Source organism: Cucurbita moschata, unplaced genomic scaffold, assembly GCF_002738365.1.
Source record: "Cucurbita moschata cultivar Rifu unplaced genomic scaffold, Cmos_1.0 Cmo_Scf00010, whole genome shotgun sequence".
NCBI lineage: Eukaryota > Viridiplantae > Streptophyta > Magnoliopsida > Cucurbitales > Cucurbitaceae > Cucurbita > Cucurbita moschata.
Window position 1 is genome coordinate 4,400,870 of NW_019268526.1, and position 25,465 is coordinate 4,426,334.

Below are 25,465 nucleotides of genomic sequence, written 5' to 3' on the forward strand. Positions count from 1 at the left end.
GGGGGGGGGGGGGGGGGGGGGGGAAATCTTTTTAAAGCTGGCTTTTTATGTATTTGATATTTTTTCTTAGAACATCTTGGAGCTTCAGCTAACTATAGATTCCAAGTTCAAATTTTATAACAGGAGCTTTTCTGTTTCTTTTCACACTGAGTTTGATTTTGATAGTTGTAGCTTTTGTTCAGTTTCTTTTCACACTGCAATCGGTTGAATTGAAAGCTTTCTTTCGAGATGCCCTTTTCATGTTTGGATGAGGACATGGAAATTTGATTCCATGGACCACGGGCATCTATTATTCTGTTGCTCATGCAGGAATCCCAAATTCATTCCATGATGGAATTTCATAGATACATAAAATAGTGCGATCCTTAATATTTCTCTATAAGAAATCTGTGCCTGTCCCAAAGCGGTGGAATCTCTAATACTTGCTGACATGCAATGAGTGACAACTTTACAAAACCCTTTTTCCCTCTATTTAAGTTTTAAAGTTTGTTTACTGTATGATGAAACCAAAACTTATTTGTCCCCATAAACAAAAGCCTCAATAATTTTAAACTTCCAAGCTACCATTCAAAATTATCCGTTTTTTAAATAATTAAACTTTTGGCTTGTCTATGGTCCAGAGTTTGAGCATTTGCAGGATGATGTAGGAAGTCATTTTGGATTTTTTGTCCCCATACAAGGGCTACTTTGACAATACTTTTGAGCATTGCTAGGTCATGGGAAGAGGTCTAGGATTTGATGCATGTTAACATACTTGTAGACTCATTTGGAGTTATCCTTTGTTTATGATTACCAATAGTTGAGGATCTTGAACAGTTAGCTTGTTAATTGAACAAAATTCGAAGGAACAGCATTCTCTAGTATTTTTTTTCAATGCTCTATTGTTTGGACCATTCTTTTCTGTAGGTCCCTCATTTATATTTTCATTTTTCTTTATCGAAATTGGTTTCTTATCCGAAAATAAAACTTCTTCGTATGGTCTCCTAACAAAATTGGATATTTCTTTCGATTAATACAGCATACGTGCTTTAAAAGCCAAGTGGAATCTCATGGTTCAATGAGTGATAGTGCTTTTTGGAGATTGTGGTTTGAAAGGGTTTTTTTTTTAGGGGAGAACACCAGCCAAATCAACTTTCAGGACCTTATTAGAATTTTTACGTACTCTACATCTAAGACTTGTAATTATAGCGTCCACTTTTTGCTGATATGGAAACTCCTTTGTAACGTCTTTGACGTGGTGGAGATATCTCATCTTTCTTCCTTTTGTACTCTCTCTCGTGAAAATGAAATATTAGTTTCTTATCAAAATACACACACACACACACACACACAGACATCAATGCTTGGGTTCACCAAGGCACAACAACATCCTGTTTCTCAAATCTGCCTGCATTTTTATGGTTTGAGACCTTGTATCTAGTTGCTCATAAGCCACTTTGATTGGCTCTGCTTCTTTTGCTCCATCAATTTATGGTTCTCAAGGCCTTAGTAGTAAGACTTGCTTGGCCTTCTTCTTACACTTATGTTTGGGACGTATTTTTCATCACAGTGATAATGATAGCACTAGTCCTTTTCCCTCCTTTATTGAAATTCAGTATTTGATAATCACTTGGGCCAATTTTTTATTTGTTGCAACTTGTTAGTAATAGATCCATAGTATACATTCATGCCTTGTTCTTACATTTTTTCTTGGTATGTTCAAGAGATAAATTTTTGTTCTTAACATTCCTCCATCCGTTTGGTTTAGTTTTCTTACATTTTTTCATTTTCGTTTGTTATGAGAATTTTGTGGTCTTTATAAGTCTTATTTGTTGTACTTCATAAAAGGTGTTGGAATGAAAGCTGAAGTAGAGCAACCTATCACATAGAGCTGGCTCATATACGTATTGAATTGATGATGTTATTTTAGTGCCTCAGTTTAGTTTAATTTTCTTGCAGACAATTGCGACAGTGTGTATGTTTCTCGCAGGAAAGGTTGAAGAAACCCCGCGTCCATTGAAGGATGTTATTATGGTCTCATATGAAATCATCAACAAGAAGGATCCTACTGCAGCCCAGAAAATTAGACAAAAGGTATCAAATGGTTAAAGTGGGTCTATTTTCTGTTCTCGTTTCACGGTGACGGGTATCTCGTACCCATGTGCTGTTAGTTTCTGATGTTGTTATTGCTTATGCCAAACTTAAATACTGGGTCATTTATTCTCTTTGTTTCTTTCTTTGTGTCTTTAAATGTTCATTTGCGCCCTTGTCTTAGTTACGAGCGAGCTAGTAGCTCTTTTATTTTTGGCTTCAGCAACATAATGAACTTTTAATGAGCATCGGAATCGACCATGATTTAAACGAAATAGTGCTAAAAATTTGGTCTGCAATAGGATTTATTGGAAGTAAGATTATGTTTGGAACACTTAGGAGGCATCATGGTCTTGTCTGGAGGTTGTTCAGCTCAACTCTGGACATAGTTTAATTTATTCCTTGTTCGATGAAAATGAAAGCGTATATTTGTTTAAACGATTAAATTATTTATGAACATATTCACGTAATCTCCTGCAGGAGGTGTATGAACGGCAAAAAGAGTTAATTTTACTTGGGGAGAGGGTTGTTCTCGCAACTCTTGGTTTTGATCTTAACGTGCACCATCCCTACAAACCCCTCGTTGAGGCAATTAAAAAATTCAAAGTTGCTCAAAATGCCTTGGCTCAAGTAGCTTGGAATTTCGTCAATGATGGGTATGGGCTGTATGGCAGATTGCATGCCTTGGTTTTTTGTATTGTGCCCTATAGATGGCTTTTCTCCGTTCTGTTTTCTTGAAATGGGGATGTGGTATGCAGATTGCGGACATCTCTTTGCTTGCAATTTAAGCCTCACCATATTGCGGCTGGTGCCATTTTCCTTGCTGCCAAATTTCTCAAAGTTAAACTCCCATCAGATGGGGAAAAGGTGTGGTGGCAAGAGTTTGATGTCACCCCACGGCAATTGGAGGGTCAGTGTCAATGCCATTTTCTTTGAATGTAGCAGTGCACCAGAAACTGGTTCTGCATTGAACTTCGTTTTGTTGAAGTACTCGCTGAAACATTCGCCTTCGTTCCTAGATCTCGTGTTGAGAAAAATTTACATTTTAAGCCAGGCAAAAGTATATTCTTGCAGAAGTGATGCATTTGGAAAATGATATGCTTAACTGTTCTCATTTTCCCTTCTAATAATTGGATGTGATTCTAACACTGAATGGTTATCTTTTGCAGAAGTCAGCAACCAAATGTTAGAACTTTATGAACAGAATCGATTGCCTTCTGGTGAAGCCGATGGAAGCATTGGAGGTGGTCCTTCCAATCAAACCTCAATAAAAGCTCCCTCGAACAGCGAAGAACGGGCTGTAGCGGACAATCATGCACTTGGTGCGGGTCTTGCTACTTCAAGACTTGGAACCTCAAAAGCTAGTTCATCTAGGCCAGCATCTGAACACTCGTTTGCAGGTGACCAGCCATCGAGAGCAATGCGGAATCATAGTATCGAAAGTTCGAATGTAGATTTTAGAAACCCTTCCAATCACAATACAGGTAGTGAATCTAAGGTTAGACAGGAGATGGAGACATCGGCTTTCCATGACAAGGGAAACGCTCAAAACTCGTTAAGGCATCAGTCTGAGGGATTGGTTGGGCAAGACCATGGAAATGATATGAAAACAAAGGAAACAACAAGGGATTCAATGGAACTGAAAGACAAACATGTAATTCGAAATACAGATCTTAGAGAAGGTACACTCGGTAAATCTCAGGACGCTATCAAAAAGATCGACAAGGACAAAGTAAAGGCTGCACTCGAGAAACGAAGGAAGTCTCTCGGCAGCATGACCCAGAAAAAAGAATTAATGGATGAAGATGATCTGATTGAAAGGGAGTTGGAAGCTGGTGTTGAGATGGCTGCTGGGAGTGAGAAAAACAAGCGAGAACAGAGGCAAAGTTGGAGTAAGTCATCGAATAAACAAGAATATGATGATTCATATCAAGACAGTCATTGAGAGGACGATGAAGATGATGAGTATCCTCAAGGAAGGTGACAGTCTCATATGATATAGATTCTAGCAACATGGAAGAAGGGGAGTTCACAAATGCTCACCATGCTGGCTATGAACATCAAGATTCCCCCAAGTTGAACAGTTGTAAGAAGAGGCAGGGAGCTCACAGGATAAAACTCTTGAAGAGAAAACCAAGTCCGAGTCGTGTCAGGTAGTTGCAGCTGGTCGAACAGAGACGGACCATGAGAATCGTAGAATCATGTTCGACAAGTTTCACCAGAGGTAGTAGTCATTGCTGGAATCACTCATTGTCCGAGATCAGTTTAAGGGCTATGCTCTCCGGTCGCGGGACTTGATGAACATATATACTCGATTGAGGGGCTCTCTTTGATGTCAGCATAAGAATGTGATGATTAATTGTTACTTTTAAACAAATTAGCATCGTTACATTTGGCTGATTATAATTCTGTTCGGTAGAAGTTTTTATTTTTTCAGAACGTATCAATTCTTCTTCTGACGATCGATTCGATTAGAGACGGTCATATTTTATCTCTTCAACAAATTTTGTAACAAGCATATGGTTGGGTTCTTTTTTCTCATGTATTTTGGAAAGTTAGAACCTATGAACGATCCCACCTACTCCAATTTCAATGCATGAATTTGAAAATCAGATCAAACCAATAACAAAAGGGAGCGCGGCAATTATGGAATCGAATCTTTCTCGTTTTGTTTCTTTGTTGAGAATTTGCGTGTTTGGTAAGCCCTTAATTTTCCTCTTCGAACCGTCATAGCTTCGTTTCGGAATTCTTTTCGTCTCATTTCTGCTGTTGAATCCTCAACCTCCGCTTCTCTGTCTGTAATTCACAGAGAGAGATCGAGTATGTCGCAGAGCAATGGGCCTGATTTCAACCTACCTGATGAGATTTTGGCGGTGATTCCAACGGATCCATACGATCAGCTCGATCTTGCGCGAAAAATCACCTCCATGGCGATTGCCTCTCGTGTGTCGAATCTTGAAGCAGACATGGTAAGGATGAAGCAAAAGCTTAACGAGAAGGAAATAACCATCTACGACCTGCAGAAGAAGTTGTCTCACCTCGAGCACGCGAACCAGGAAGCTGAATCTAGGTTGAAGATCGCGCTTGATGATAATGTAAGCGGCACACTGTTCGCTATTGAGATTGACCAAACAATTTATCCGTTTTTGCTCAAATTCAATGGCTCTTGATTCTGCAGCATCTCAATTCTCCACGAAGGCAAATGGCTGATAGCTCAGTACTTTGCTTTTGATTGACGATTCAAGAAAAGGCCAAAATATTCCGAATTATCCTCTTAATCTCTGCACTAAGGAACATAAACTAGTTCTTGGGTTTTATATAATCTTTGTGCTTCTCCTTAATTGAGCAGTTTCTTGAACTTGGTTCCCCATGCCGTAGAATATCTAATTAGTTATTTCTTTGTGTGGGGGTTTATCATTAAATCAGTAGAGTATTACTTTCTTTTAAGAATGAACAAAGTGGTGATTGTTTTGATAGACTCTTGAGCCTAATTTTCTGGTTCCTCATTGAAGCATATTTGACCTTTTGTTTTTTGTTTTATGAAGACGAGGCTTTCCATGGAAAGGGATGCACTATCAATGACTTCAAAGAAACTTGGACGTGATTTGGCAAAGGTGAGATTGTGGTCACTCTTTCTTATGCAGAAACAAGTTAGCTTTATTCCTCTGCCTGTTTTACCTCTCTGTTGCTGTCAAGCTTGACACTTTTGTAGTATTGAGATTTGGCTACTAGTTAAACTTCGAGTGAAATAGCTGCTTTATGGTGCGAACTGAAAGGATATCCATCTTCTATTGCTCATAGTCTAAGATAAGAGCTAGCATGTGGGCCAGTTGTGGCATGTGGGGTCTCTTGAACTTAAATATCTGCCTGGCTTCTGGACTGGAAGGAAAAATACCTTAGGATATAAATCTCTGAGATAAGTTCATCACTTTTTCTTTTTTTAATGAGAAATATAAAGTTGGCATCATTTTCTTGATTTCTTTCCCTCTTATGGGAGTTCGGTCAGAGGGTCTTGGGAAGTTGGGTCAGAGTAATTTTAACGGCCTAAGCCCACTGGTAACAGATATTGTCTCTTTGGGCTTCCCCTCAAGGTTTTTAAAACGCGTCTGCTAGGGAGAAGTTTTCACACTCTTATAAAAAAATGTTTCATTCTCCTCCCCAATCGACGTGGACTTACAATCCACCCTTCTTCGAGGCCCAACGTCCTCGTTGGCACTCGTTCCCTTCTCCAATCGATGTGGGACCTCCAATCCACCCCCTTCGGAGATGAGCATTCTTGTTGACACACTGCTTTGTGTTCACCCCTTTCGGGGCTCAGCCTCCTCACTGGCACATTGCCCAGTGTCTGCTATGACCATTTGTAATAGCTCAAGCCCACCGCTAGCAGATATTGTCCATTTTAGGCTTTCCCTCAAGGTTTTTAAAACGCATCTACTAGAGAGAGGTTTTCACACCCTTACAAAGAATTTTTTGTTCTCCTCCCCAATCGATGTAGATCTCACAGTAATAAAACAAAAGAGGATAAATTGGCTTTGTGCACCTTTAGTTAGAATAGAGTTCGTGTACCTATTCTACCGTGTCTTTAAATTAGTACTCTTACTCTTTTCAGTTGATTGTAATCACCTCTTATGTTATTTTATATAATTTTTGGCATATGAGACGAGTGCTTCAGTTCATGAGATTTCATACTTTGTTGTGAACCTGGTGTCTTTCATACTGCAGCTGGAGACGTTTAAGCGACAACTTATGCTATCATTGAATGATGAATCCTCCGTAAGGTTTCCGGTCCATAAATTTTACCAGTTATGATATGCTTGGCATAATACATATTTCTTAGTGTATAAGTTCTCCTGTGATGTCTTCTTTTTTCCAGCAAACAGAAACTGTTGATATTGGGACCTGTGATCAAGCAGTTCCTAAAGCATATACTGATAAGGGTATTATAGAATTTCTTGATCTTAGTTTATATCTGTGATATGTTCGGTGTTCAATTGGACTTAACTTTCACCTGGACTTCAGATGAGGTAACTGATGGACACGCCACACGTTCTTTCAGTGGTTCTACGGAGACGAGAAACACAATAGATGAAGGTATTATTTGTTACCCTGTTCAATGCAAAGGATAGAAGATAAGGAACTGATAATAATTAGATTATAAACATAAATACTATATTCATATCTTAAAACCATGCATTAATTGAAATCCTGGAGAATGTCATTTTTGTTGCCAGTTGGTTTTCAAAGAATCCTCTTCAATTAATGGTCGATAAATTAAGCACTAATGGCGAAGTTTCATCTCCAACAGGAAAACATCTTGGACAAAGATTTTCATCGCTGCATATCACCCCAAGGTTCACTCCATCTGCGACTCCAAAAACTACTTCAAAGAGTGTATCCCCCAGAGGGTATTCCTCCGTTGCTTCGCCACAGATAACATCTGGTTCAACTTCTCCAACAAAAGTCTCATATGATGGACAAATCGCACCATCTCCATGGTACCCGTCAAGCCAGCAATCGTCTGCAGCAAGTTCTCCTCCTCGTTCTCGTCCACTGGCCGGTAAAAGAAATGTTATCATTTTTTTCCTCTCTTTTTTGAAGATTAAGACGTTCTTGAACGTTTTGAAGCATGTTCTGTCATTTTATATTTTCTTGTTTATTTTGATGTGGATTTTCCAGCTATCTATTGCTGCAAACATTTAAATTTAGATGCTCCCTTGGGGGTAAAGATTTCAGCTACTTCCGTGCCTGTTTGAATTACGATTTTCTGTTTAATCTTTTGCACTTAAATTCTGCAGGTCGCCCTGCTCGAGTCGATGGCAAGGAATTTTTCCGCCTTGCTAGGTTTGTTTTTATATTCCACTGGAACTATGTGATCAATGAATCTAGACTGAAAAGAACATGTTGACTGATGAATTTGTAAATTATTCCAGGAGTCGTCTGTCATACGAGCAGTTTAGTGCCTTCCTTTCAAACATAAAAGAACTCAATTCTCAAAAGCAGACTAGAGAGGTAGATTCATCAGTATTTAACAGTTTGCTAAGAACTTTCATATCTTGGGACCTTTTTTGTTCACTAGTATATGGTTTCAATTGCCCTTTGCTTCCAGGAAACTTTAAGAAAAGCAGAAGAGATATTTGGGACAGATAACAAAGATCTTTTTCTGTCATTTCAAGGATTGCTTAACCGCAATATTCACTAGGCCTCTCTCTAGTAGATATTGTTTACAATCACACATGATCTCTCCTAATAGATTATTAGAGAGAAAATTCACAATGTTTGTTCTCAACGGCTGCTTGCTCGCTCTGAAGACGTATGTATGCTGCATGCAGGCTCACACTCGCAATGTTTTTGTAAAATATCAAACCTCTTGTAGTTGAAACTTCTTTTTCTATGGAAATATTGACTTTGGTTTTTAGAAAAGTGAAAGAAACAAAGAAAAAAAAAAGAAAGGAAATGGAAAAACCTGTTGAGTTATGTACCTCCACCATGTGCTATGTCTCTGTGACAACTCTATTTGGGAAAAGTATTACTTCCAGAACTCAAAGGCTGTGTGCTGTCAAGTTTGCATTTAAAGGAGGGAAGTCAGTGCGATCTGATTGAAAGAAACTAACTTATTTATGATGAAAAGTTCAGCCTTTCACTAATATTATTTGTGAAATATCAGGGGATGATAGCTTGCAGGAGAACCCAGAAAAGTGATCATCTCAGATGCTCCATAATCAGCGTACGTTCACTTGGGCTACATTGATATGAAACTCTGAATCATTAGATGGCGACTCAGTGGGTAAACCTCAGGTAAAAGTAGTGATTCTTTCTGCCAAGAAAACTAATGGGAATCATTCTGGTTTTCACTTCTCTTTTTTGGGTTATATTCATTGGTTTCTATTTCACAAGTTCCCTATATTTTGGTACTTCTCATTTCAATTTAGTTTCAATTTAGTTTAGTTAGGAATCACGACTCTCCACAATGGTATGATATTGTACACTTTGAGCGTAAGCTCTCATGGCTTTGCTTTGGGCTTCCTCAAAAGGTCTCATGCCAATGAAGATGTATTCCTTACATCCTCCCAACAATCCTCCTCGAACAAAGTACACTATAGAGTCTCTCCTGAGGCTTATGGAGCCCTCGAACAGCCTCCCCTTAATCAAGGCTCGACTCCTTCTCTAGAGTCCTCGAACAAAGTACACCTTTTGTTCGACACTTGAGTCACTTTTAACTACACTTTCGAGGCTCACAACCATTTTGTTCGACATTTGAGGATTCTATTGACATGGTTAAGTTAAGGGCATGACTTTGATACCATGTTAGGAATCATGGCTCTCCACAATAGTATGATACTGTCTACTTTGAGCATAAGCTCTCATGGCTTTGTTTTGGGGTTCCCCAAAAAGTCTCATGTCAATGGAGATGTATTATTCCTTACATCTTCCCAACAATCCACAATCCTCAATTTGCAGGTGAAGTAACCCCATAATTGCCTCCAACTTCTCCATTTGAGTTTCAAACACCATATTCCCCAAAACCCATGCCCATTTGTACTGGAACTAACAGAGCCCACATCTCATAACACAATAGAAAGCTTTTGAAACTGCATAATAAGGCCAAAATGTACACGCCCTTTTCCTTTTCTGAAATCCCCTTTCCCCAATTGAAGTGAAGGGTTGATGGTACAACAGGGGGTGCGTAGGGGACCGAAACATTAGGGGCAGTCAGCAGATAGGGAGACTCAGGCAAGAAGAAAGAAGAAGAGATATTGATTTGTAGAATGATGGGATGGAAATTGGAAAAGGGTTATTAGAAGAAAGCACCCGATACTCTCTCTTAGGCTTTACAAAATACTTCTTTTGAGGCAAAACGCAGAGGGCTGACGGAAAGATAAGATTTTTGGTCAAAAGAATCTGCAAAAATGGCTGTCACTGTTTTGATAAGATTGAGATTCTCAAGTTGCTCGTTCTCTTTCGGCATACACATAATATATATTGCTTTAAAAGTCATTTTCTTTTTAGATAACCGGATGTTTTTGGGATATGTGTGGGATTCCACGTCGGTTGGAGAGAGTTGTGACAATTTTAGGCTCTGATAGTAGGGTATCAAAGTCAGAGACACCGGACGGTTTGTCAGCGAGGACGTTGGGTTAGATTGTGAGATCTCACATTGACTGGAGAGGGGAACGAATCATTCCTTATAAAAGGTGTGGAAACCTCTCTCTAGTAGACGCGTTTAATGGGTCAAAGTAGACAATGTCTGCTAGCAGTAGGATTGGATTGTTACATCATTTTTGAAGGAGCACATTCAAATGTCCTTCTGTGAAAAAACAAAACCATTTTATTCCAAATGTTAGAAAGTTACCCAATTTTAAGACAAAGTTGGTTGGAAATTGCTTTAGGGTGAAATGTGTATTATATTGTACAAATTGGTATAGAACCCATATATGGATTAAAAACCCAATTCATTGATATCAGTCCTGTAAAGGGCATTTGAAATGTTGAAGAAAACAAGAACAAGAATAAGAACAGACCATTAAAGGAATATTTCATATAATGGCAATAAAATGATGGGTAATGAAGAAGAAGCCTTCAGATTTGGGGATATATTGTTGTACTTGGGACGTCTGGATGCTCTCACACCCAAACCCATATGTTAGATTCTTTGGTTGTTTTAGTAGTTCTTAGGCTGTCTGTACTGCAAGAATACTATTCGCACCAGGCCTCCCATTACCCTCTCTTTTCTGCCATTCTTTCCCTTTTTCTTCTTCATACTTTTTTCTCCTTAATTATCTATTTGGTCGGAGATGAGGATGAAACATTTCTTACAAGGATGTCGAAACCTTTCCCTAACATACACGTTTTAAAACCGTGAGGTTGACGGCGATACATAACAAGCTAAAGCGGACAATATGGGCTTGAGTTGTTACAAATGGTATTAGAGATAGATATTGAGCGGTGTGACAGTGAGGATGCTAGTCCCCAAGGAGGGTGGGTTGTGAGATCTCATATCGGTTGGAAATGGTAACGAAACATTTCTTATAAGAGTGTGGAAACCTCTTCCTAATAGATGCATTTTAAAACCGTGAGACTAACTAGCGGTGAGCTTAGGATGAAGAATAGTGTAATATGGAAAGTTGCAGCAGACAATTTACGGGGCTACCCTACCCCTCGTTGCATCAACTTTGAAAGCTGACCCAATTGTTGTCTATAAAAGTTGGATGCATTAACAAAAGTATTGGATTAAAAGAAACACCAAAATTTTTTAGACCCCAACAATTCTCTCTTTCTTCTTTCACATCTTTAACTAATCTCCATGGCTTCATTTCCTCACTTCTACTCCGACCATCTTTATCCCAACAACTTTTCCGACCTTCAGAGCCTATTAATGGCGGCTGGAGACCCCGGAATCGGTGGTATTAGAAACGACGACGACAACAACAATAATATTAACTTGCCTCATGGGGAAGAAACTTTCGTTTCTACCTTAGATCAGATGGCGTCGTTTGAGTCCGATACCCAATCACCGCTCCTAACAATGCCGTATCCCGACCTGACTGTTCCATCATCGCCCGAATTTAACAAGGGTATGTATGGCATCCATAGCGTAATCGGCAACCAGCCACGAGTGCCCGGCTCGTGCAATTACGACGACGAACTCTTAGGCTTTGTGCCTGATTTGAAGCCCTTTTATCGCAACATCTGGGTAATAATATGTCTCGAAATTCAAAAGCTTAAGCTAATAAGTTATAGTATGATATTTGAAGTATTTTGTGACGTAGGGAACTCAAAGTAGCTACGAATTGCATGGCGTGGAAGAGACAAATATTAAGGTGGCAAGCCGCTACTCGGAAGAAGAAAGAAAAGAGAGAATTGTTAGATATTTGAAAAAGAGAAACCAGAGGAATTTCAACAAAACCATTAAGGTTCTAACAATTCTCCTTTTCTCTCTTAATTTATATAATTTGTTCGGGATTGTTGGAAGAGGAGTCTCATGTTAGCTAACTAACGGGTTGGTCATGAGTTTATGAGTAAGGAACAGTATCTTCATTGTTATGAGCTATTTTGGAAAAGCCCAAAGTAAAGTCACGAGAGCTTGTACTCAAAGTGAACAATATCATACTACTGTGGAGGTCCGTAATTACTAACATATAGTTCTTAAAATCCTCATGGTTTTTGTATGTTATTGCACAGTATGCATGTCGCAAAACCCTAGCAGACAGAAGAACACGAGTACGAGGAAGATTTGCTCGCAACAACAACGAGCTTTGTGACACTGAAATCCATCTCAAAACCAACCATTTAACTGCCCCATCTCACAATCAAACGGTAAAAACCATACAAATTATCCATTTTTCTTGATTCTATGTTTTTTGGTTATAAAGACAAGACCTTTATCATTTTTTGTGTTTTGTTGTGTTTTTTGGACAGAATAAGGAAGAAGAAGAAGAGAGCTGGCTGCAAGAATTGGCAGCAAGTTTAATGTATTTACCTTATGTGACAAATTATGGAGTGTAATTTGACACAATTATTACACATGTAAAATTTGATCGACCTTTGTACCTTAAACTAACTATTAAAAATGACTTTTTTTTTGGGTTCTAAAAAACTCTCTTTTTCATCAAGTGGTTCTTCATACATACAGTTCAATTGATTGCTTTTCTGCTTTTTGAGATGTGCTTTTGTTTCTGTAGTCTCCGTTTGCAAGAACTCAAGGACCCGTTTGATGAAAGTGTGAGATCTCGTATGTAGAGGGAAACGAAACATCTGTTATCAGGATGTGGAAATCTCTTTCTAATAGACGCGTAAAGTGAATAATATCTGTAAATAGTGGGCTTAAGATGTTATAAATGGTATTAGAACTGAACACCGGGCAGTGTGCCAGCGAGTAGGTTGGCTCCCAAGGGGTGGATTATGAGATCCCATGTCGGTTGGAGAGGAGGACGAATCATCTCTTATAAGAGTATGAAAACTTCTCCTTAGTATATGCGTTTTAAAACCGTGAAATTGACGAAGATATATAATAGGTAAAAATGTATAATATCTAGTAAGGACAGGGTTAATTAATTAAGTAAATCTGTGAAGGATCAACCAAAATGGGATCTTTTTTCTTAATTAATTGTGATTAGGGAGAGAAAAAAAGGGTTTAATTTATTGGCCCTTTTGGCCTCAAAATTAAAGGTTATGGGGGGTGGCATTAGGGCTTTGAGATGTGTTTGATAGCACTAAGTAAGAGCTTGAGAAGTGGGTGACCCATTCTGTGGGTGACTTATTGGCTTCATGATGTGTTCTTACAAAGATGCTTTCATGGATTCTCTTGCTTTTTTTTTCCTTCTTGTTGAAAAGATATGTTATTCTCAGATTCTTTTCTTTTGTAGATCGATAGATCTTAATGTTGAAGATGCGTACATTATTTTACATCACGAACAAAAGAAAGAAAAAAAGGTATAGTGCTTGTTCGGCTTGAAATGTTGGTGTATATATTGAGCGATTAAGCTTGAAATTGATATGATGTATTCGGGTTCGTAAACCCATTTAGGAGTTGCCAAAGTCAAGGTTTTATTTGGAGAATCTCATTTTGTTCTAATATTTTATAAGACACTAAAGTAAGGAAGAGACACATGAATGAAGTGAGATCACATTCGAATGAGTTATGAGGATGAAGATAGGAAGACTAAAAAGACTTAAAGAAAATAAAAGTTACTACCTATACCAACAAGGTGCACTGTGAGATCCCACATCGGTTGGAGAAGGGAACGAAAACGAGCCTAAGAGAGAACGCTAGCCCTGGAGGGGGGGAGGGGGGTGAATTGTGAGATCCCACGTTAGGTTGGAGAGGGGAACGGACATTTTTTTATAAGGGTGTGGAAGTCTTTCTGTAACGGACGTGTTTTTAAAATCTTGAGGGGAGGCCCACAAAGGAAAGACTAAAGAGGACAATATCTACTAGCGGTGGGTTTGAGCTGTCACAAAATGTATCAGAGCCAGACACTAGCAAGTGTACCAGCGAGGCGCTACGCCCCGAAGGGGGTGGACACGGGAGGACGTTGCAGATTGTAAGATCTCATATCGGTTGGAGAATGGAACGAAAATGAGTACCAGTAAGGACGTTGCGTCTCGAAGGTGGGTAGATTGTGAGATCCCACATCGGTTGGAGAGGGGAACGAAACATTCTTTAAAAGGATGTGGAAACCTCTCCCTAATGAACACGTTTTAAAAACTTCGAAGAAAAGCCCGAAAGAAAAAATCTAAAGAAGACAATATCTCTTAGCGATGTGCTTGAGCTCTTACGGTTGCAACAAAAAAAATCCCAAACATAATATAACATTATAACATAAGATTGATGTCATTATGGGATCATCCAATTCTGTTCCCATTTGAAAAGGGGAGAATCTAAGCCCACGGGTTCATCATTTCAGCTCTTTCCCTGTCTGTATTAGATTAATACTTCTATTATTTGGATTCAATGAATGCAAAGGGGCAGCTGCCCATTTTGGATCGTCGACTCACATTCTGGGTTCATTAGCCGCCACCCATCGTCATCCTCCAAAAACTATTGCTAAAATATGAGTTCTTTCTTAGTATTAAATCCTTCAATAATGTTCTCTTGACAGAGGAAACCTTTTATTTTAAGCAACAAAAGGGGATAAAGACAAACAACAAGTGGGGAATCAATCATGTTTGGTGCCCCAACAACGTATGCTTAAACAAAAAAATCTAAGGATAACTCCCTTGTTCCTTGAGAGAGAGATTTGGCATTCAAATCCTAGGAACTTTCACTCTTGTTTCTTCTTTCTAGAAGATGGATCCTTAACTTAATCAGCCGCCTCTATCATACCTCAAAATTCTTATAATATCTATGTGTTTCATTCATCCTCGTACACCCTTTTTTTTAGGGTTTAAGGTTGTTTCCATTGCATCATGTTGTAGTTTGAAGTTACTAATGGACTTAGATTTGGCCATTCACAATCATCGATGCTAATCAATGTGACTCTATTAGTCTCTTCAATCGATGTGGGATCTCACAATCCGCCTCCTTTCAGGGCTAGCTTCCTTGCTGGCATATTGTTCGGTGTCTGGCTCTGTTACCATTATAATAGTCTAATCCCACCGCTAATAGATATTGTCCGCTTTGGTCCGTTACGTGTCGCCGTCAGTCTTGCTGGCACACAGTTCGGTGTCCACCCCCCTATAGGGCCTACCGTCCTCCAGTATCCACCCCCTTCAAGGCTCAGCATCCTCACTGGTACACTGCTTAGTGTCCGCCCCCTTTAGGACTCAGCGTCCTCACTACCACATCGCTTAGTGTTTGGCTCTAATACCATTTATAACAATCTAAACCCACCACTAACAGATATTGTCCGTTTTGGCTCGTTACGTGTCGCCGTCAGCCTCGCTGGTATACCGCCCAGTGTCCACCCCCTTCAGGGCTCAACGTCTTTACTAACACACTGCTCAGTATCTGGCTTTGAAACCATTGTAACAACCCAAACCCAACTATGAGATATTGCCCTCTTTCGGCTTTTCCCTTTCGGGGCTTCCACTCAAGATTTCTAAAACGCGTATGTTAAAGAGAGGTTTCCACACCCTTATAAAGAATGCTTAGTTCCACTCTCCAACCGAGGTGAGATCTCATCGTAATTATCCTCTATTTTTTTTAGTGGATCAAGAAAGGGAAGGACACAATAGTAATTTCCCATAACAATTTTGTATTACATCCTAATTATTATATGTATATTAAAAAAACTAGAAGGCACTAAATTTCCTCATCTTGTCTTACAATTAAAAATAATAATATTGACTTTAATCAAAAAACTAATTTTAGATTTGAAAACCTTAAACAGATACATTATTGTTAATAGAATATCCAACATTGCTTAGCTAGAGAGCACCACATTTAGTGCTCCACTGTCTCCTCCCTTATTATGATGCTTTCTTAACATGTGATTACGGAGTTAATGACAGCGCTACTTTGGTATTAATCAACATTAATCTATTCCATTTATTCATATTTGGCAACTGCTTCTTATACCATAGATTTGTGCAGTGAAACGAAAAAGACCACAACTTTTTAAGAACCCTATAAATTGAAACCTCTTTACTTTGATTTGTGCGATCAGCTCCTGCCTTCGGTTTGAGAATGTTTGCAGAGGGTGAGATTGATGACTGTCAGTTCCCACTTCCAGGGTTCCGGTTCCACCCTACCGATGAAGAACTCGTCGGATTCTATCTCCGGCGAAAGGTGGATAAGAAGGCCATCGGCACTGAGCTCATCAAGTCCACTGATATCTATAAGCATAGTCCTTGGGATCTTCCTAGTATGATTCCTCACTTTCAGATTCATTTCTTTGGTTTCTAATTTTATGAACAATATGCATATGGGTTTTGTTTGAAGATTTCAAAGGTATAACCTTTTTTCCCTTTCTTTTCTCAAAAATCCACCTTTTCATATTTTCAAAACTGTATGATTCAAGGGAGTTCATTGTTTCGATCTTTCCTTTTGTTCTTGTTTCATAAAGAGATCAAATTTGTTTTCCTTCAAAGTTTTTAAAACCGATCGGAAAGGTTTCCACACCTTTACAAAGAATGTTTCGTTCCTCCCTACAACTGACGTGTATGATAGGGAGAGGTTTCATGCCCTTATAAACAATACTTCGTTTACCCCCAATCGATGCATATGCTAGAGAGAGGCTTCCACACCCTTCTAAAGAATGTTTCGTTTCCTCCCAACCGACGCGTCTGCTAGAGAGAGGTTTCCACACTCTTATAAGGAATGCTTTGTTCTCCTCCCAACCGACGCGTCTACTAAAGAGAGGTTTCCACACTCTTATAAAGAATGCTTTGTTTTCCTCCCCAACCGACGCGTCTACTAGAGAGAGGTTTCCACACCCTTATAAAGAATGTTTTGTTTCACCCCAACTGACGCGTCCACTAGAGAGAGGTTTCCACACCCTTATAAATAATGTTTCGTTTCACCCCAACCGACACGTCTACTAGAGAGAGGTTTTCACACCCTTATAAAGAATGTTTCGTTCCCTCCCCCCCAACCGACACATCTGCTAGAGATAGGTTTCACATCTTTGTAATGAATGCTTCGTTTCCCACCGACCGTCGCGTCTGCTAGAGATAGGTTTCACACCCTTATAATGAATGTTTTGTTCCCCCCAACCGACGCATTTGCTAAAGAGAGATTTCCACACTCTTATAAAGAATGTTTCGTTTTCCCTCTAACCGACGCATCTGCTAGGGAGAAGTTTCCACACCCTTATAAACAATGTTTCATTCTCCTCCTTAACCGACGCATCTCTGCTAGAGAGGAGTTTCCACACCCTTTCAAAGAATACTTCATTCTCCTCCTCAACCGACCTAGGATCTCACCAAATTGGTTAAAAGTTTGAAAGGGTTAAGGTTATGGGTTGTTTTTTGTAATGTTTTTGGAGACATTAAGAAACATTAAGTTGTGTTGTTCATATTTCTTAAGCTCTTTATACACAACAACAACAATTAATAAGCGAAAATCATGCAGATAGTGGCAACAATTTGGGAGACAAGGAGTGGTACTTCTTTTGCAAAAGAGCAAGAAAATACAAGAACAGCATAAGACCAAATAGGGTCACAGGTTCAGGATTCTGGAAAGCAACTGGAATTGACAAGGTGATTTGCTCTCATGGAGGACAAGGAAATGGCTGCATTGGCCTCAAGAAAACCCTTGTCTATTACAAAGGAAACGCAGGCAGAGGCACCAAAACTGAGTGGATGATGCATGAATTCCGCCTCCCTTCCCACACTCTTAATACTCGCCCTTCCATCTTTGCAAGAATCAGAAACAATCTTCAAGAAGCTGTAATAAGTTTTTTTTTTTTTTTAATCTTCGAAAATTGTTCTTGTTTTCTCATCATCGTTCTTATAATCGCAGGAAATTTGGACGTTGTGTCGAATATTTCAGAGAAGCGTTTCGAGTACGAAATATGCACCAAACTGTAGGAAGATTGCAGCTGGGAATGATGGTTTAATCAATATGAACTCAAATGATAATGCATTTTATAGTGAAGATCAGTGGTATGATGGAGATAGCAATTACATTAGTTTCAGCTCTTCACTTGTTAATTTTGAGGAGAAGAAGCCTTTAATTACTGATCATCAATGGAAGAATCCATTGATGATGAATTTTAGCTCCATCTCTGAAGAACGAGAACGAGAACGAGAACGAGAACGAGAACAAGATCCTTGTTCTTCTATAATCCAATCGCCGCCATCGAGCTTCTCTAATTTTGATGGGGATGCTACTGATCATCTGTTTGGATACAATCAATTACTTAATCAATGATATTCATCTTTGATCGTGTGATGTTATATGTAAATAAACCATTCCTCAATTAGTTTTTTTGTTCTAGAGGTTGAAATCATGATTTTGTAACGACCCGATCCAAGTCTACCGCTAGTAGATATTATCTGCTATGTCCCATTACGTATTGTCTTCAACCTCGTAGTTTTAAAATGCATCTATTAGAGAGACGTTTTCACACCCTTATAAGGAATGTTTCGCTCCCCTCTCCATCCGATGTGGATCTAACAATCTACAAAGAGGCCAATGTTCTCATTGGCACACTGCCCGATGTCTAGCTCTGATATCATTAGTAACAGCCTAATGCCACTGTTAGTAGATATTGTCCATTTTAGCTTGTTACAAATCGTCATCAGCCTCATGATTTTAAAACATGTCTATTAGGGAGAGTTTTCCACACTTGTTAAAGAATGCTTCATTCCCTTATTCAACCAATGTACGGTCTCATAATCCACCCTTCTCATTGGCACACCATCCAGTGTCTAACTTTAATACCACAACGGACCAAAAGTAGACAATATCTACTAGCAATGAGCTTCAACTATAACAAATCTTTTGCATGTACGATGTTCACTGAAGGACCCATTGATCCAAAAGATAATGCTACTATCGGCTAATATCAAGATATACATGCTTGCCTCTTTTGAAAGTTCACGATGCATAAACAATCACTAACGAATTGCATCAAATCAACATCAAGATTAGAATCTACTGCAAAAGCAACTAACTCAGGATCTATTGACCGGTCAACGCTGAATCTATTCATAAAAGTTTACTAACCATGTTGTATTAGTCGAAGCTCAGAACACTTCACTGTATACTTTAAACACGCAAGTAATTGTCAACCTCGACGAATAAAGATTATTTTAATAGAGCAAAGACCAAGAGCTGAAGAAAAGGTCATAAATATATAATTTAGGTTTGGATTAAGGTGATTAACATAATAAATATATAATTTAAGGAAAAGGAGGCTATTTTATTTTATATGTTTAGGTGAAAAGAAAGATTAATTAAAAAGGTTAATAATGAAAAGGATGGATGTAGGGTTTCATATTCTCTGTAATAATAATGAAGCCGGCAAAGAATCTTACAAGCTTTCATAAATGGAGGAAAAAGAAGAGGTTAAAACCAAGCCGGCCTCCTTTTATTTTTATTTTTATTTTTTATTTCAAATATTTCTTCTTTGACTTTTTTTACGACCAAATGACTTTGACTTTCTTTTCATGTTTTTGTCCTCCACCTATTGGATTCTTTCGCTTTTTTTCTCCCTCAACTATTTTCTCTAAATTCTTCCCAATTAATTATATTCCAACTTAAATCCCCTGACGTATTACACACTGACGTGGGATCTCACGATCTACTTCCTTTAAGGGTCTAACGTCTAACACAATATCTACCGCTTAAAAGTGTGAATAGATATGAAAATATTATTACATAATACAGATAGAATTAGAATCGAAGGTTCATCGATATTTACCACGTTTAAATACATACAAGATGCCGACTAATACCTACACGAAAAATATAAACTAACTAAATTTTGAGAATAAAATAAAATATGCTACTAATCAAATTTAAGAATATCTAAAATATATTCTCTAACTAATATATTTATATATATTAGAAATAAGTTGCACTAAATTCTAATAACGTCTTCGCTGGTACACGGCCCGGTCTCTAGCTTTGATATCATTTATAACTGTTCAAACCCACCATTAGTAGATATTGTCTGCTTTGACCCGTTACGTATTGCCGTCAGCCTCACAGTTTTAAAACACATATGTGAAGGAGAGGTTTTCGGTGGAATCTCACACATATATAGTAAAAAAAAAAACACTTAATATAATTAAGTTATTATTAACTCTTATGGTAAGTTTAAGAAACATTAATTATTATTAAATGAAAATTCAACGGTGGGTTTGAAGTGATGATTTTGAATTATATTAAGGATATTATAAACTAATCCCAGTTTGGTTAATGTAAATAACCCGTAATTAGCGAATGCTATAATTTTGTTATAATTGAAATGATTAAATAATTAAGGTATGTTTAAAACAACAAATATTACCCCAAAAGAAATCTAGAAATTAAGAATAAGTATTATCTTATTTTTTTCAAAGTCAAAAATAGCAGCTTGTGCTGACAAATCTTATTTTCTTTCTTTCTTTCTTTTTTTTTTTTTTGGAAAAATTAATGATTTCATATAAAAAACAAGTGGCACTAACAGACTGACAAAATTATTGTTTACAAAGTCAGGAGATTTGAAATTTCAAACTTTTTTTTTTAATTCTTTAATTTTTGTTATATTTATATTGAATAATATCTAAAAAAAAATATATATGCTCAAATTATGCCTCAATTTTAACCAATGGGTAGGATTATATTTAAAGAAAAATACAATATTTTTTTTAATTACTTTTACACTGATCACGACATTTTTTATAAGGATGTAAAAACCTCGTTTAAAAATTATAAGACTGACGACGATACACAATGAATCAAAGCAGACAATATATATTAGTAGTGGACTTGAACAAATATTGTAAGAAATTTATACATGGAATCTATGAATACTCGCCACGTTTCACACTTTTCAAGTGTTAATTTCTTTTATATTCATCTTCAATGAACGAGTTTAAAAAAAAAATTATAAAGTCACATTTTCATTATTAGTTTTGACTTTTTTAATCCAATTTGGTGTCTCAATTTCAATATATGAAAAAAAAATCATCGTCACCGAACTAATATTCTTTATCTCTAATTTTCGACCTCATAAAATCATAAATATATATATTTTCTTGATATTTATAATAAAGATTTGTTTTTTTATTAGAATAGACTTAATTCTATTAAATTAATTTAGACCCACACATTGATTTTTATTCCATTCGGTTCCACGAATAAGAAAGAGATCATACATCATTGTTTCTTCGTTACGAATTGAACATAACTTAATAATTAATGACAGCTGGAAGCTCAAATCTTTGAATCTCTCGAGATCCTACATCAGTTAGAGAAGGGAACAAAACATTTGTTATAAAAAGAGATGTTGTAAGACTGTGAGATAGGTAACCGATTAAAGTGGACAATATCAATATTACAAAAAAAAAAAAAGAGCATGCAAATGCATACAATAGAAATAGTGACAAATTTATGGCGTTTGATGCGGCCCTATGTTGTTTGTTTTTGTATAAAAAAAAAGGGTATGAAATGGTAAGCTTTAAAGAACAAGTCTTCCATCATCCCTGCCTCTCCAAAGACTTGACCCTCCCCATGTTCTTTAAATCCAACACTCCATCTTCTTCTTCTTCCCAAATTCATATCTCTTCTTCCTTTCATCATGGCTACACTACCTACTCCTCTCGACTTCGACACCGACGATTACCAATTCCCGCTTCCCGGGTTCCGCTTCCACCCCACCGACGAAGAGCTCGTCGATTACTACCTCCGTCGGAAGGTCGAGAAGAAGTCCATTGCCCTCGAACTCATCAAACAAATCGATATCTATCGACACAACCCTTGGGATCTTCCTTGTAAGTTGCTTAAATTCAGTGGTTTATGTTATGATATACTAAGAGAGTTGAGGTGATTTATAAGGGTTTGTTTTGCAGATGGAAGTGGGGCGGCGGGGGAGAAAGAGTGCTATGTGTTTGTGAAAAGAGGAAGGAAGTACAAGAACAGTGTTAGACCCAATAGGGTAACGGGGGCGGGGTTTTGGAAGGCCACTGGTATTGATAAGCCAATTTATTCACAAGGTGGGGAACCTAACCGCTGCATTGGCTTGAAGAAAACCCTTGTTTTCTACAAGGGAAGTGCTGGGAGAGGGCTTAAAACTGAATGGATGATGCATGAGTTTCGCCTCCCTCCAAATACGTCTTCCAATTCCCACGATTCCGACGCAGCGGTAAACAAACCACGACTCTCTATAATGATATGATATTGTTCACTCTGAGTAATATGCTCTCGTGGGTTTGCTTTGGATTTCTCTAAAAGGGCTCGTACTAATAGAGATGTATTCTTTACTTATAAACTCATAATCAACAACAATTCCTTAATTAACCGACATGGGACTCCTCTCCTAACCATCCTTGACAATCCTCTCCTCAAACTACACTATAGAGCATCCTCTGAGGCCTATGGAGCCCTCGAACAACCTCCCCTTAATCGAGGCTCAAATCCTTCTTTTTTGAGCCCTCGAACAAATTCTAGACACTTTAGTCACTTTTAACTACACATTTGAGGCTCACCTCTCCTCGAACAAAGTACACCATAGAGAGACCTATGGAACCCTTTAACAGCCTCCCTTAATCGAGGCTCGACTCCTTCTTTTTTGAGCCTTCAAACAAAAACTCGACACTTTAGTCACTTTTGACTACACATTCAAGATTCACAACTTCTTTATTCGACATTTGAGGATTCTATTGACATGATTATGATACTATGTTAGGAACCACGAACCCCGCAATGACATGAAATTCTCCACTTTGAGTATAAGCTCTCGAAGTATAAACTATAATCAACCCCTTAATTAGTCGATACGGGACTTCTCTCCTAATGATTCTCATGAATCTGATTCTTTATGTTTGAACGTTTCAGGAGATTTGGACGTTATGTCGGATATTCAAACGGAATATTGTATGTAGAAGATACACACCAAATTGGAAAGAAATTCCGGCGAGCAACCGGGAAAGGAAGAGCACCAAAACAGTGGATCATCAAGCTTATGATGATGGAGATGGAAGAGAAACTTACATAAGTTTTAGCTCGAACCCGTTTAATGGGTTTGAAGAGAAGAAGCCATTCTTGGTTTGTGATGAAAGAAAACAATGGGAGGAGCTGACGATGATGATGATGAAGAAGAAGAACAGTGAAGCAGCTGAAGTGATATCTGTGTCGCCTCCTTTGTCTGTAAACCAGTCTCCAGCTTCATCGGGGTTCGATGAGGATGACTGGGATGAACTTAGATCCATCGTGGACTTCGCTTTTGATCCTTTTTTTAATAACCCTTCGTTTTAATAACACGATGGATTATTGTTCGAGTAGAATGAAGCATTTTTTATAACAATATAGATATCTCTCTTTAACATACGTGTTTAATCGTGAGTTTGGACTGTTACATATGGTATCAAAGCTAGATACTCACCGGTGTGCCAACGAGGACACTGGGTACCCCTAAATCGTGAGACTGGTCGGTGGGCTTGAGCTGTTACGTATGGTATCACCAGTCGTACGCCAATGAGGACGATAGACTTTTAAGAGGGTAGATTGTAAGATTTCACGTTGATTGGAGAGGAAAACGAAATATTCCTTATTGCGTTCGTTTCAAGATCATCTGTCCCACGAAAGACTAATTTAGAACGTCCCAAAGACATGAACATTGTTGTACCTGAATTATATAAAACCTTAGTTTATTGGAGTATGTTTGGTAAATTTAGACAACTTCCCGACATAATGTGGCTGATTTTGGTTTGATTAGAAAACAATGTTACCCCAAAACCCTGCCGGCCAATTACCATATAATATTCTAAATCTATATTTATGACTTAGGTCATTATCCGTATAATCTATTATCATTAATCAAATTCATTAGTTTACCGGAACAATTAGATTAGGTCTAAAAAATATTCCGACACAATTCAGAAAAATTTCGAGAGTTTTTAGCTTGATTTTTAACTATTGAATATGGTCAACCATTAAGGTTTGAATTAACCCATCTTCAATGGCAGTCTTAATTAAAGACTAAAAAAAGAGCTATGCGCTCGACTTCTGCACTAGGACTTTCTTCTATTCTAGGTTAAAGCTCCTTATATACTAATAGTGGCAAATCGGGAAAGATGGTAGAGCTTTCGGAGTACATCAATCGACAATATCAACGAGGTTTCCAAGCCCACGATAGGGTTTGGAAGCCTACCCGTGCCCTTCTCGATGAAATTTTGACCAAGGAAATTTTGACCAGAGGCAAATCTGGATTTTGATAGAACAGGTTGACTTTCCAATGCCCTTTGTCATAGGTTTCTTTTTGTTTTTATATAATTTGACCACAGCCCCCTCCACTTTCGATTATATCTTAGTCTTATTTAAATATTAACGATTAGAGACGTGGTATATAATATCTCATCTTTCAAAAAAAAAAAAAAATATATATATATATATATATATATAAAAGCAAACATATAAATGTGTTTTTTTCCTTTTTATTCCTAATCCTTTTAAACGTTTCCATTAAAATCCTCTTAATTTTAATTTCAATTTATCCAAAGTCTAATAAATATTTAAATATAAAAAGAAAAGCAAAAGCAAACATATAAATGTGTTTTTTTTTTAATTCCTAATCCTTTTAAATGTTTCCATTAAAATCCTTTTAATTAATTCTCTTAATTTTAATTTAGTCCAACTCTAATAAATATTTTAAATATTTAAAGTATTGATAAATTCTTGCACGATCAAAATGTTTTTAAAATATTTTTAAACTTTAATTTTTAATTTTTTTTATTAATACTAAGTATTTTCAAAAATATTTTTAAACTTTAAATTTTTTTATTAATATTTAAAAATATTCATTAACTCTCCAAAATAATAATAAAACTTTTATAGATAATTTATGAGTTGTCAATAGATTTTTCGTTCCTATATTGACTGTATAAATTTTTTTTAATTTTTTTTTTATTTTTTTAAAAAGTTAAGGGGTGTTGTGAAATTTTTAAAATTTTAAGGATATTTTTAAATACTAGTAAAAATTTAAGCATATGCTAGCGGTTTTCTTCTAAATTAATGATAATAGTTTTTTTTTAGTATTAAGCGTCTATGATTATATATATATATTCAAATTCTATTACACTTAAATTAGGAAGCTTTATTTAAAAGTGTCCTGTCAATTCCTAATGAAATTATAAAAAAAAAAATGTGACATTTTGGAGACTTTATGACTTTGATAAGATGGTCAAAACTTATAATGCCACTCAAAATATTAATGGTAGATTTAATTTTTATAATAAATTCAAACTAACTTTAAACGTGGTCACGTCAATATGTTTGATATTCTTTGACTTGACAACATCAAATTTC

At 37.3% G+C, this 25,465-nt stretch overlaps 5 protein-coding genes across 6 annotated transcripts in view; all 5 read left to right on the forward strand.

Moving 5' to 3' along the window:
* LOC111448327 (cyclin-T1-3-like) overlaps positions 1 to 4,534 on the forward strand; it is a 7,284-nt gene extending 2,750 nt beyond the window's left edge. Inside the window, exons 4-7 of the mRNA XM_023087843.1 lie at positions 1,939 to 2,073; positions 2,551 to 2,726; positions 2,829 to 2,980; positions 3,240 to 4,534. Of these exons, the coding sequence (XP_022943611.1) occupies positions 1,939 to 2,073; positions 2,551 to 2,726; positions 2,829 to 2,980; positions 3,240 to 4,015 (1,239 nt within the window). The 3' untranslated portion in view covers positions 4,016 to 4,534. The remainder of the gene's footprint in view (positions 1 to 1,938; positions 2,074 to 2,550; positions 2,727 to 2,828; positions 2,981 to 3,239) is intronic.
* A 98-nt stretch (positions 4,535 to 4,632) lies between these two features.
* On the forward strand, positions 4,633 to 8,490 carry LOC111448330 (uncharacterized protein At4g15545-like). Its single transcript, XM_023087847.1, has 10 exons — positions 4,633 to 4,768; positions 4,880 to 5,165; positions 5,616 to 5,684; positions 6,793 to 6,843; positions 6,944 to 7,007; positions 7,090 to 7,161; positions 7,376 to 7,627; positions 7,866 to 7,911; positions 8,001 to 8,079; positions 8,177 to 8,490. Exons 2-10 carry the CDS (start codon positions 4,893 to 4,895, stop codon positions 8,267 to 8,269), a joined length of 999 nt encoding a protein of 332 aa, XP_022943615.1. The 5' UTR covers positions 4,633 to 4,768; positions 4,880 to 4,892; the 3' UTR covers positions 8,270 to 8,490.
* A 162-nt stretch (positions 8,491 to 8,652) lies between these two features.
* LOC111448335 (zinc finger protein CONSTANS-LIKE 1-like) lies at positions 8,653 to 12,654 on the forward strand. 2 transcript variants are annotated; one of them, XM_023087856.1, is made up of 5 exons: positions 8,653 to 8,865; positions 11,435 to 11,761; positions 11,838 to 11,981; positions 12,250 to 12,384; positions 12,487 to 12,654. In XM_023087856.1, the coding sequence occupies exons 2-5, from the start codon at positions 11,444 to 11,446 to the stop codon at positions 12,571 to 12,573; spliced, it is 684 nt and encodes a 227-aa protein (XP_022943624.1). In that variant the 5' UTR covers positions 8,653 to 8,865; positions 11,435 to 11,443; the 3' UTR covers positions 12,574 to 12,654. The 2 variants fall into 2 exon arrangements, with proteins under 2 accessions (XP_022943624.1, XP_022943623.1); XM_023087855.1 differs by lacking the exon at positions 8,653 to 8,865 and having other exon boundaries at positions 10,967 to 11,761.
* A 3,541-nt stretch (positions 12,655 to 16,195) lies between these two features.
* On the forward strand, positions 16,196 to 18,635 carry LOC111448651 (transcription factor JUNGBRUNNEN 1-like). Its single transcript, XM_023088339.1, has 3 exons — positions 16,196 to 16,373; positions 17,582 to 17,898; positions 17,972 to 18,635. The coding sequence occupies exons 1-3, from the start codon at positions 16,196 to 16,198 to the stop codon at positions 18,380 to 18,382; spliced, it is 906 nt and encodes a 301-aa protein (XP_022944107.1). The 3' UTR covers positions 18,383 to 18,635.
* Positions 18,636 to 21,701: 3,066 nt separating this feature from the next.
* Positions 21,702 to 23,444, forward strand: LOC111448332 (transcription factor JUNGBRUNNEN 1-like). Its single transcript, XM_023087852.1, has 3 exons — positions 21,702 to 21,933; positions 22,012 to 22,304; positions 22,997 to 23,444. Exons 1-3 carry the CDS (start codon positions 21,741 to 21,743, stop codon positions 23,414 to 23,416), a joined length of 906 nt encoding a protein of 301 aa, XP_022943620.1. The 5' UTR covers positions 21,702 to 21,740; the 3' UTR covers positions 23,417 to 23,444.
* Positions 23,445 to 25,465: the final 2,021 nt, after the last annotated feature.